At 39.9% G+C, this 11,305-nt stretch overlaps 1 protein-coding gene across 2 annotated transcripts in view; it reads left to right on the top strand.

Moving 5' to 3' along the window:
* The first annotated feature begins 5,602 nt into the window (after positions 1-5,602).
* st6galnac3 (ST6 (alpha-N-acetyl-neuraminyl-2,3-beta-galactosyl-1,3)-N-acetylgalactosaminide alpha-2,6-sialyltransferase 3) overlaps positions 5,603-11,305 on the top strand; it is an 85,055-nt gene continuing 79,352 nt past the window's right edge. Inside the window, exon 1 of one of the 2 annotated variants that reach the window (XM_035423090.1) lies at positions 5,603-5,861. In XM_035423090.1, the coding sequence (XP_035278981.1) occupies positions 5,844-5,861 (18 nt within the window). In that variant the 5' untranslated portion in view covers positions 5,603-5,843. The remainder of the gene's footprint in view (positions 5,862-11,305) is intronic. The other variant, XM_035423089.1, reaches the window with a different exon arrangement.

Raw genomic sequence — 11,305 nt, 5'->3', positions numbered from 1 at the left:
AACGTTAAAATGAGGGGTTGCCTACAGTCTGTTTTTATAAACCAATGTAATTATTTATTATTCAGTTTTCATTGCTAATGCTTTTAATTTGACCAATGTATTTGTTTTGTTTTCCCTTCACTTTCAAACTGTTTATTTTATTGTTGCACACACACACACACACACACATATATATATATAAAAAAAAAACGGAAAAAAATGATACAAGCGAGATGCGACTTTGCAAGTGCAAGAGTGCTGTGCGGAAGTTGACGACTTCTGAAGTGAGTTAGGAACATCACGACCCAGACGCCTGTGTCTGTGTCTGTCAGCTCGGGTGGAGAGTTACAGGCCACTGGAGCCCAGTGTAGGCAGTCTGGGAACCGAGAACGACTTTTTTGCGCTTTTGTTGTTGAGACAACACAACAACAAAAGCCGCATACTAACCCAGACACGCTGAGTTAAAGCTGAGTTTAAGTTATGCCCGCGCTTTTTCTCCAGAAATACACGAATGCGATGCTCATGCTGACTTGATGCTGTGTGTCTTTTTTCTTGTGTGACTGAAAGAGTTAAAATTTCCATTCACTATGTGTTATTTGGATTAAATAATAAATAGTTCCTTATATTTTCCTCTTTATTCAGGATGTCGCAAGGAGGCGAGGTGTCATCTGTTGAACCGTGTCTTGTTTTGGCCTGTTCACTCTTGGGTTCTGATTGCCTGTGTCACAGAAGTGTTAGCGGTTTGATCACTGCGCGCTCCCTCTCTTCTCTCTAGGGCTGCCGTTCGTCACCTCGTCTAAAAATAGACCCTTGTACGGTACGTGATGTGCTTTGAAAATGAATTCATAAATTGCATCTGAACAATATGTCATGCATTTCTGTAATTTAATGCACTCTGGACAGTAAGCAATGAATAAGCTTATAAGAGAATGGGCAGCTGGATTGTGTAGCTAAAAAAAAGAAAGAATAAAAATGCAGATGTTGTGTAATATATAATTGATTATTATGTGTAAGCTTTGAAAGCTCTGGCCCAATTTATGGTCAGTAACTCTACAATATGTACAAAATGTCAGTGTCGGAGTGACCATGCTTTAAGATTATATTACATGAATAGCCTAATGTGTTCAATTACAGGAAAACACAAATAAACCATACACAGTGGTAGAAAGTGTAATCTGTGTTACAAAGAAAGGCATTAAACATGCCTCACAGTGGTCTTAACACTAGACTGTATCGGTATATGGGTATATGATTAGACCAATGTAATGCACAATTTTACAAAGCTTTCTGTGTTGTCCTTTTAACTTTAGATGCATACTGTACTACACATGCTAGAAGTGCAAAGATTCCTTGAAAGAAATTAGCATTTAAAAATAAAATAAAAATGCATATGATATTTTTTTCAAGTATCAATATTCTGATGGAATTACAGTATTGAAGGATTCTGAATACTGAAAAGGGTTCAGCTAAAGTTCAGTGCTACTGCATATTATTCTATTCTTAAGGATCTCTATTTTAAACATGTACATTTCAAAGCAGCAAATCTCTGACTATGGCCCTTCATGAGGATGCAGTGAACTGTGAGAAATGCCAATCTGTGCACCAGGCTTTGATTTCAGAATAAATTGTACTGTACCTGGTGGTGTGAAAATACACTGGGAACAGTTCATTTCAATGAAGATTCCAGTCTGTATGATATCAGAGGTTCAGTGACTTGCTATCAGTTAAAGTGCCAGACCCCTATCATATGTTGGTGTCAGGCTCCATAAAAATTAAGAAATGATAATGAAACACTGTTGAATCAGCAGCGTTCTGATGTTATTTTGATAAACCATTCTGGCTCTCCACCCGCTGACGTACTCTTTCTACCTTTAAGCCGTACTGTACATCACAGGTCACCTCAGAAAAAGGTGTTTCGAGGCACACGGACAAGTACATCTTTGCTTGCCATCACACATGGACAAAATGTAGGGACATACAAGTGCAAATGTTGCACTGCGGCAACCACTTGTCCCTGCAGACTCCATTTTCCCTTTAAACATGACTGACGTTGCCGTGGATTTCTATTCGATCCTGCTGCCAAGCCATTCCCCAGTCCTGCCAGCCGTGCTTCCACACAGCAACTGAACTCAATTATCTGTCTAGCTGGAAGGAAAGTTTGTTCTGCATCAAAGACAACAGGAAAAGCGTTTGATTAACGCAGCCTGAATTCAGGATTACAAAGCATGCGGTGTGTTCCACCTACTCGGTAAACATGCAAAATATGAAAAAATAAACAATTGTGAGGTTAAAATAAACTGTATAAGGTCAGTTTAGGCCTACCAGAGGGGGTGGGGGAAGGGGGTTGTGACCTTCTGTACATACTGCCGTGCGAGAAATTACACAACTTCTCCTTTTCTTTAACAGATATTACTAAACTTTTTACACACCTTGATCATACATACCTGAGACATTATTGCACACACAAGGGAAACTTGATTTATGCTAATCGTTTCACATTAAAACACAGCAATGCACCTGCCATGGCATCCTTTGTTACAGGCTAATCACTTTTCTCTATTAAATTTATTGTCCCCACATCCATGTTGCAATGGACCAAACACATAAACAAGTTCTTCCTTTCTTCTTATCTATCTTATTCTGCCTGACTTTGACAAAGAATAAGATAAAATAAAAAAGCTGGGCAGTCACATCGGCAAAAAAACATGAAGCATAACTATGCACAATGCAATGCTTCATCTCTACCATTTTTATAATTCTGCAACTGTGTTTTTAATCTATGGACAATACCTATAATAAAAACCAAGTCAATACATTATAGTCATGCATAATGACAACAAAATTATAGCAAGATCAAAGATGAAGAAAATGCATTGCACAGCATGCGGTTTATAAGGCAGGAAAAACGAAATAACCACGAGAGATTATATAAGACTGCAGCACCCTTGTATAGGAAATGGAAGGTTTGAATTACATGCTTTCCAAACCCTGGATAGCGTTATATGGACACTGGGGTTGAGGTATGACTCGCTTGCTGTAATGAGGTGATCTGCAGGCTGTCCTCTGCTTCTGCCAACACGCAATGATGCCCCCATCCCACCCCCCTCTCCAGAGCTGCCAACCATCTGGATATGTGACTGTATTAAACCGTTGAATGAGCTTTATCCCCCCACTCACCCATATTTTCACCTTTCAGTTAATGTACTCTAAGAGTACATAATGCCTTTTCTTTATAAGCAACTCTTTAATTACAAAAAATAAATAAAAATTACCCAATAAAACGGGAAATGCTCGGACCATGCAGTGATGAAACTAGGCTAAACTGCCTTCCTCCCTCTGGGCCACAGCCCAGAACATTGAGCTGGGTTAGGCTGCTATTGTACCTCTCGCCCTGCTGGCTTGAGGAGCAGCACTGCTAGTATTTTCCCCGGATCTAGGTTCCCAGTCTCCGTGATTCAGCTTGGCCACTTGGCAAATTAGGAGACCAGGGTGCAATATGGAAAGCCCCAGGGCACTATACTATGGCAGCATAACTAAAAGACGTGAAGAGAGGGGTGCGTACAACCATGAGAGCACCCCTGGACTGACCGCACCCCAACATGGCACAGAGCAGCATATCTGAGTGTCCACATGCAGTGGCAAGGCAACAGCACAGCTAGCTCAGCTCACATAACAGCTCTGTGGTCCTGATTTACCCCTCACAGACATCCTTATCTAAGGAACTGACTAAAGAGCTACGCTTTGAGCCGACACAACACAGAAGACAAAGAGAGTCTGTAGCAGGGGTGTAGCACAAAATTCTGGGCCCTATACGTAAGCAGTATCTGTGGGCCCCCTTCCTCTCTTGAGTCATGTCTCTCACGCATCATTCCAGGCTTTTCAAGGGCCCTCCCCCCATTCGGGCCCTGGGTAGTCAGTCCCACTTTTCCCCCCACTACGACGCCCCTGGTCTGTAGCCTGAACATACCAAGGGAAATTGTTCCATAAGATTGGAGCTCTGTTAGAGAAGATCTCTACCTCCCATTGTGGTTTTAGATATACTTGGAATTTTCAATTAGCCTGTAAGCAAAGTAATCTTGGAGGGTAATAAATAAGTAACTCACTAAAATATTATGAAGCCAAACCATTTAAAGCTTTATAAGTTATCAGTGGAATATTATAGTCAATTCTAAATTTAACAGGCAGCCAATGAAGAGTTTTGAGCATCAGATTGATATGGCCACATTACATTACAGGCATTTAGCAGACGCTCTTATCCAGAGTGACTTACACAACTTTTTTACATAGCATTTTTACATTGTAACCATTTATACATATACTGAAGCAATTTCGGTTAAGTACCTTGCTCAAGGGTACAACGGCAGTGTCCTACCCGGGAATCGAACCTGCGACTTTTTGGTTACAAGCCCAGTTCCTTACCCACTGTGTTACACTCCGGCCACATTTCTTAGTTCAAGCAAGAACCCTAGCGGCTGCAGTTGGAAACATTTCAGGGCTGAATTTGTACAACCAGACAAAAAAACATTACAGTAATCCAGCTGGGAGGTCACAAAATGCATGAACCACTTTTCAGTGTCCTGGAGGAACATGTTCCGTAATTTAGACATGGTCCTCAGGTGGAAGAAGGCCACTCTTATGATGTTATTAATGTGGGCCTGCAAGGAGAGTTCTGAATCAATAGTTGTGCTTTGGCAGATACAGAGCCACTGAAATTTAAAGAATTAAAAGGAATTTAAAGAATATTTTGTACAATATATTATTGTTAAGTTTCTTTCTGTAGGCTTAAATGCCTACATAAATCGATTTGGACGCAAAATCTGGTGTTGTTAGAATAAACCACCACATTGTAATGTTTGATGACAACAGGTATTCTACCCAGCAAATAGTCATTTTAGCTGAAAAAATAAAAGCTGATAGTAACCATATGGTTTCATGCGACCAAGTTGATGTAGATTATTTAGATAATAATTTGGACAAAATTGACTTAAGTAAACAAGTCTATTTTACAAGTTGGCATATCTAGTCATATTGTTACTTAATAATTTAGGATCAATTGCTCAGACAAAACGGATATTTTTAAAAGCAGATGACAGACACTACGTTTACTGGAAGGAATTACAAGCTAAAATACAAAAGACACGCTTTGATTTTAAATAATACTTCTCCTATTACCTAACTAAAATGTTATTTTAAGAACATATGTACATTATACGTACAGCACTATGTACGCAAATTAGTTCGCCCATGCATATTTGTTTGCCCAAGCATATATATCTCATGCATATTTTCCGTTCAAATTAAAAATTATAACCAGCATACTTGATCATTTCAGGGACCAAACTGTTAAATTGCTGTTATAACACATGAATAATATAACATGGTTAAATTGGCACGTAACAGAAACTCACTGACTACATAGTGTGGCCTACTTTAAAAAAAAAAAAAAAATACACCGGCCGATCTGGGTCTATTTCATTCAATCTGTCGTATACGCGAATCCGGGTTCCCTCTGATGAAAAACAAAGGCAGTGATGCATGCTGCTAGCCAAGACAAACGTCCAGAAGTAGAGAGTAGACTTCCAAAAGCCCAAGGCAGGAATCAGGAATCACAACTTGTCACGTGATGCAGGAGGCGGAACTAGCGTGCCTAGTAGCCAGTAGCTGCAAAGGCCAGGCAGCTCTCTATAAAAAAAGGGAAAAGAGCACGAATAACGGAACGATACAGGATTTATGGAAATGCGTGCTGTGACAACGCTGAACAAGCGTGGAGGTTATGCATAAATAAAATAAAAACAAAGGAGAAAGTGGTACCGGGTCTCTAGACGATACGGGAATTCTACAATTGCCTGAACTGGCAACTGAAAATGGCCTGGATGTGGAAGGTAAGTCTTGCCTGTGATATGCCTTTCTCGGAGAATGCTACCAGAAGCAGTACTTATCACATTGTCGCTGCATTATTTGTTTTCTAGATATGCTAAATAATATGAAAGGATGACTGGTCGAGTAATGACGTTGACTCATTTTCTAATTTCACACAGATCACGCGAAGCCCAACGAGCTGACGCATGAGTCTTATGTCCCCTGCTGTTTTTAGCATACCCTACAGTTCTCCGCTTATCGAGAAACAGCTGCGGAAACAATGTAACGGGAAAAAATGAATTGGGGGTGTATGGGGCCCCATTGCTTTGGTGTAGTTTCGCGTTGTTACAGGCGAGTGCGAATTCTAAACGCGATGTACCAAGGATGTGCAAGGAATTGTGTCCTACTTTTAACATCATCTCATTAGATGCATTCATCACTTATTTACTAAACTCACTCGTGTGTGTTACGTCTTAGTGAGTATAGCCTAGTGTATTTGTTGATTTGTATACGTCACTATGTATACATACAACATCAACACACTAACAATGCATAGCTTTTCAGATTAAGTTTAATTTTCAATTACAATTTGAATTGTGTTATTAAATAGGCTAGACATTTGTTTATTTTAATGTCTTTGGAGGGGAACTACATATGCAGTGCATTTTGTTCACCAAAAATCCACAAGTTGATCTTTTCATCGAAGTTCGGTTCTAACTTTCTGCTCACACTGCACATACTAACTGTGCAGCATATTGCCTTCAGTTCATTGCCTTACTGAATATGCCAATATTAGTGATATTGAACCCCACCTTATATCCTTCTCTTTTGGAATTTTTTTTTTTTTGCGTCATAATCAATCAGCTCATAAAAGTTATTAATGTGTGTTTGTGCTGGCAGAGGCAATGTCATGGATGTCTATTTCAAATTTACACATAATGAAAAATAAAAATACAGAGGAAAATAAAAGGAAAATAATTTTGCATCGTATGTAAAACATATCGGCCTGCATATATGGTGCATTATAGTGCATTGCCTTATTCATGCATAAAAGATCATATTTTAAGGTTATAATAAAACATCCTGAATGCAGTGTATAGGTTGGAATATGTTTAAGGCATATTTCTTACATTCAGGATTTTATTTTATCTGAATAACATAACATTATATGAAATAAACAAAGTAATGCACTGGGTCTTGAGACGGAACAGGAAATGTTCAGTTAACTGGGTGTATAGTGAATAGATAAAGCACAACAATAAAATACTTTGTTGTGTAAATGTAATGGCTTATTAGTGTTGTCCCCAAACAAATGCTGATCACAATTGTAGGCCTGTCCAATTCCTACAGCAGGGTCTAATACATTTCATTTGGTAGACGCTTTTATCCAAAGTGACATACAGTAAATGGATACTGAAGGTCACTGGAGCGAACACAAACACAGGTCAGATTAATTGAAATTCTGTCATACAGTAGCAGCTATCCATAGCCAAGAACATCACATCTACTGTAGTTCACGGCAGTGAAGGGTTAAGGCTAAGTCATTAAAGTCCTAGGCTAGAAGTGAGGCATGATTACAAGAGATATGATGAAAGAATCACACCATCAGGATCGTGATACGAGTGCTACCTGCAAATTGAAGACGATCAGGATACGAGATGCAACGGTTACACGAAAGTGCTACTAGATCTGGGGCAGACCTGAAGAGGAGTGCAGTGTTAATGTTTGTCAAGGTAGAGTCTGAACTCTGAAGAGGTGTGTCTTCAGACCATGATGGAAAATGAGCAGTGACTGAACAATTTGCATAGTAGTGAGCGCGTGGTTTAAACACAGGCTGTCAGTTTTTTCACCCTACAGTTTTCGAGCAGCTGTGCATTACAGGACTGCACTTATTACACAGGGCGGCTGAAGGTGCCCATCAACCGCGGGAGTTAGTGGGTTCTCTGCCATCTGAAATTCTCCCTCCCTGTGTGGCGCCGTAGCTGGTTATGTGCTGCCCCACTCCGCAATGTGTCAATGTGCCTGACACATTTCAAGATTCAATTCCAGACTGCGGGGCAAATCACTGCACCAAGGGCTGGGGCTTTAATAGCTGGACGTGCCAGCTGACAGCACTGAGATGTGTCTTTGAGCGTTTTTTCTTTTTGTTTATTGAGAAGCTTTTTGTCCATATCCACCTGGTGGGTCTTTATTGATTGCTCTGTCTCGAGGTCTGCGGTGCTGACGGAGTATTGGCATTGGCAGACACAGGTATAAAAGCTCAGAGCTGCAGTCCAAGGGATTCACAATCTGATCAATTAATGCAATGCAACGTGCACTGCAGCAGTTACCCGGCAATCTTCCTTACCGTCTTTTCTCTTGAATAGGAATTTGTCATCCATTTTTGTCATCCATTTGGATATTTTTTATGTATCCAAGGATGATATGTGGCGAGCATTTCTTAAAGCTGCAACTCAACTGTTCTGTTAAAAATGTTGTTGTCAGTGGGGCTTTACCACCTAATCAACAACCCTTAATAAAGTCCAAGGTATATGTCGGTACATGTAGTTCTCCCTCTTCTGATTTGAGTGAAACTTTATAGAACACTGTGCCATCTAAAAGTGGAGCTACGCCCTTGCCTTTATTTAGAAGGTGCAAATGTGGTGTTTACTCTGGTTGTCCTACTTATTAGCAAAATGTTTTTTTGCCAAAGCAAATATAGGTCTAGGTGTGAACTGGAATATGAACTAAATTTACTGCACGGTGCAAATTTATCATCCAGCTGCTGCCATGGATAGTGATTTGCCCCAAAGGTGTTATTTTAAATATAAATCGAAATGAATCCAAACTGATTCGTCTGTTTTTTTAAAATTTATTTTCTTTTTACTATCCTTTTCTATTTCTGTTTTATTGTGCCATGTGCTTTGGGTGTGTGAATAGCATGCAATAAATAATTAATGCAGAAATTATTATCATTATCACTTGTAGTAGTATTGAACTGCAGATCTACAGCACTTGCATCCAAGAATAACAAACAGTACTGTGTTAAAGGAACAAGAGAATTCCTCCAGAATATTCTGTGAGCTGTTGTACTCTTAATTGGCAATAAAGAAAACAAACCTTTGATGTGTTTTAATGTCGGTTTATATTTTAATTAGGATGAATCCATCCACGAAAAGCAGTGTGATGCTAGGATAGGCCATAGGCCAGCTTCCTCTGTAAATTGTTCGAAACAGTCAGGCCCTTGCTATTACTGGTAATTATACACCGAACAATGATCTACTTTCCCAAGCCGGATATGAAACGTAGCTTGGTGTGGAAGGTCGACGGTGGGGGAAGACCTTCCAATATTGTTGCCACTTGCTCCTGCTTTCAGTCGGCACTGGAAACAAGTGCTTGAGACCCTCCATCTGAATTAATGTATCATTTGTTTTGTTGCTTTGAAGCTCTGCGGCAGATTGTGAAGGAGAGAAATATTAGTGGTGTCACTTTAGGAATGTGCTAACTTGGTGAATGAGTTTCAGTGAATTTCCCTTGAACTTCCAAAACTTTGATGCCTGTGACCGTGCACTCAGACCATAAACACTCCTTAATTGACAATTGAAATGCCTTGCAGCCAGAAAGCGAATGTATTAAAGAAAGTGTTTGCAGAAAGCTTTACGTCCAATAATTGGAAGTATCACCTTTTTCTACATCGCTGAAACTTTTTCAATAAGAAAAATCACTTTCTTTGACGCATTTCAACAGAAATATATTTGCACACAACCTCGAGTCTATTGGAAAGTCTGTGTTGTCATAGATTGAATTGGGTGTATTGACTTAGCGTTCCCATTCCATTTACAGGAGGGCAGTGCGGGGCTCCTGCCTGCTAGACAGTTTCATGCTGAGTCTAATTTATTCACTGTGTGGCCTTTACAGATAAGGCTCTTTTTTTTATCTGAGAGAGGCTGAAGATAACACCCCACAAAAGAGGGGAATACCCGCATGCATAGACAGAATAACGGCGAATATGTCTCCACTCTACTCTGCCTCATTGTAAGGTGGTCTCTGCGTGTGCTGGGGGCATTTCACATGAATGATTCAGAGTGACTGGCATTATCTCTCTGGTACCTCTGTCCGTGATGGCCATTGAGCCGTCCTTAGTTTCATTCACTGGGTCATCACTTTTTCATTATGCTTGTCCTGAGATATTAATAATGTATGTACGTATGCATATATGTATGTATATACGTACTGTATGTGTGTACGTACGTATGTGTGCATATTTTCATTGACTAGTAGTAATGATTTTAACTTCACCTCCATGAGAGTAAGAAATTTAAGAAGAATAAGAATTGTAATAGGAAATTAAGAAGAACAGACATTGGAAATGCTAATGTAGGAGCTAATATAGCAGCCATGTGTATATAAGGACAGGCTGCTCTGACAGTTAGGAAAGATTGTCCGGCTTCTCTCACTGGTCACACTCATGCCCTATGAACCCCAATTACTCCGGCTCGATTTTAAAATTAATTCGCCATTGACCGGTTGATTCTTTTCCTGCTTTATCATAATGCAAATCCTATCATTTTAATGTGTTTTATTTTTTTAAAACAGTATTTTACAGCGTTTAATGGGCTTCTCTTGGTAGCCCATTGCACTTTTATTATGGTTCATTGCCGCTTACTGAAATTCGTACTGATGCATTTGGCCCGGTTGTCCACACATTTTATTTTGTGTCATAAAAAGAGGACATGATTTGCATATGCGCGTAAATGCGGTTGGCCACATTTCTCCAAATGGCATTAAGAGGTGGATGGGGGGCAAGCTCATTGGTATGTACATGCATATATAGTCATATATAAATGGTAACATTTCAGCCTTCGGCAGTCTATAAAAATCAACCGGCCTTCTGTTGGTTTAGCAGGATTAAAAGGTTGCGGTGTGCGGGATTAAGTGCAACCTCATTACGCTCTCCTGCAAGTCAGAAGTTTCTCTATTAAAGGCAAGTGGCTTGTGGACCGCAGTCCACCTGGCAAATATGCCTCCTGACCTCAATTACACCTGCCATGATTGCTGGTCCTCGAGAATAGCCCCTAAGTGGGTGTTTGAAGTTGCGGTAAAATGTTCATGAAATTCAAGCATGAATGTCATCAGTTAACGGGACCCTATTAAATTAATAAATGTAGTCTTCTGCGTAGTCCCCAGAGAAAAGTTTGCAAGTGAAGGTTTATGGTAGCTATGTTTTCTCATTATGTATCCTTACCAATGCAAGTGTGGATCTGTATGTTGCCCAGTGAGCAGTGATCATTTTCAGGCCCCTTTGAGCAGAAACCATGAAACAGCGAGACAGAGAAGGAACCAAGCGTAGCACCAGTCTGGTTCCTTCAAGCACCATTGACTGTAATTCAGTATATACACATGCACATACGCACACACACAGACGCACATACACACACATATAGAATCACTAGTTTTCCCACAAAATGGTAATTGGTGTAAAATGAGA

Source organism: Anguilla anguilla, chromosome 6 (genome assembly GCF_013347855.1).
Source record: "Anguilla anguilla isolate fAngAng1 chromosome 6, fAngAng1.pri, whole genome shotgun sequence".
NCBI lineage: Eukaryota > Metazoa > Chordata > Actinopteri > Anguilliformes > Anguillidae > Anguilla > Anguilla anguilla.
Note: the sequence above shows the minus strand (reverse complement) of the source record. Positions and strands in the feature narration are given on the sequence as shown.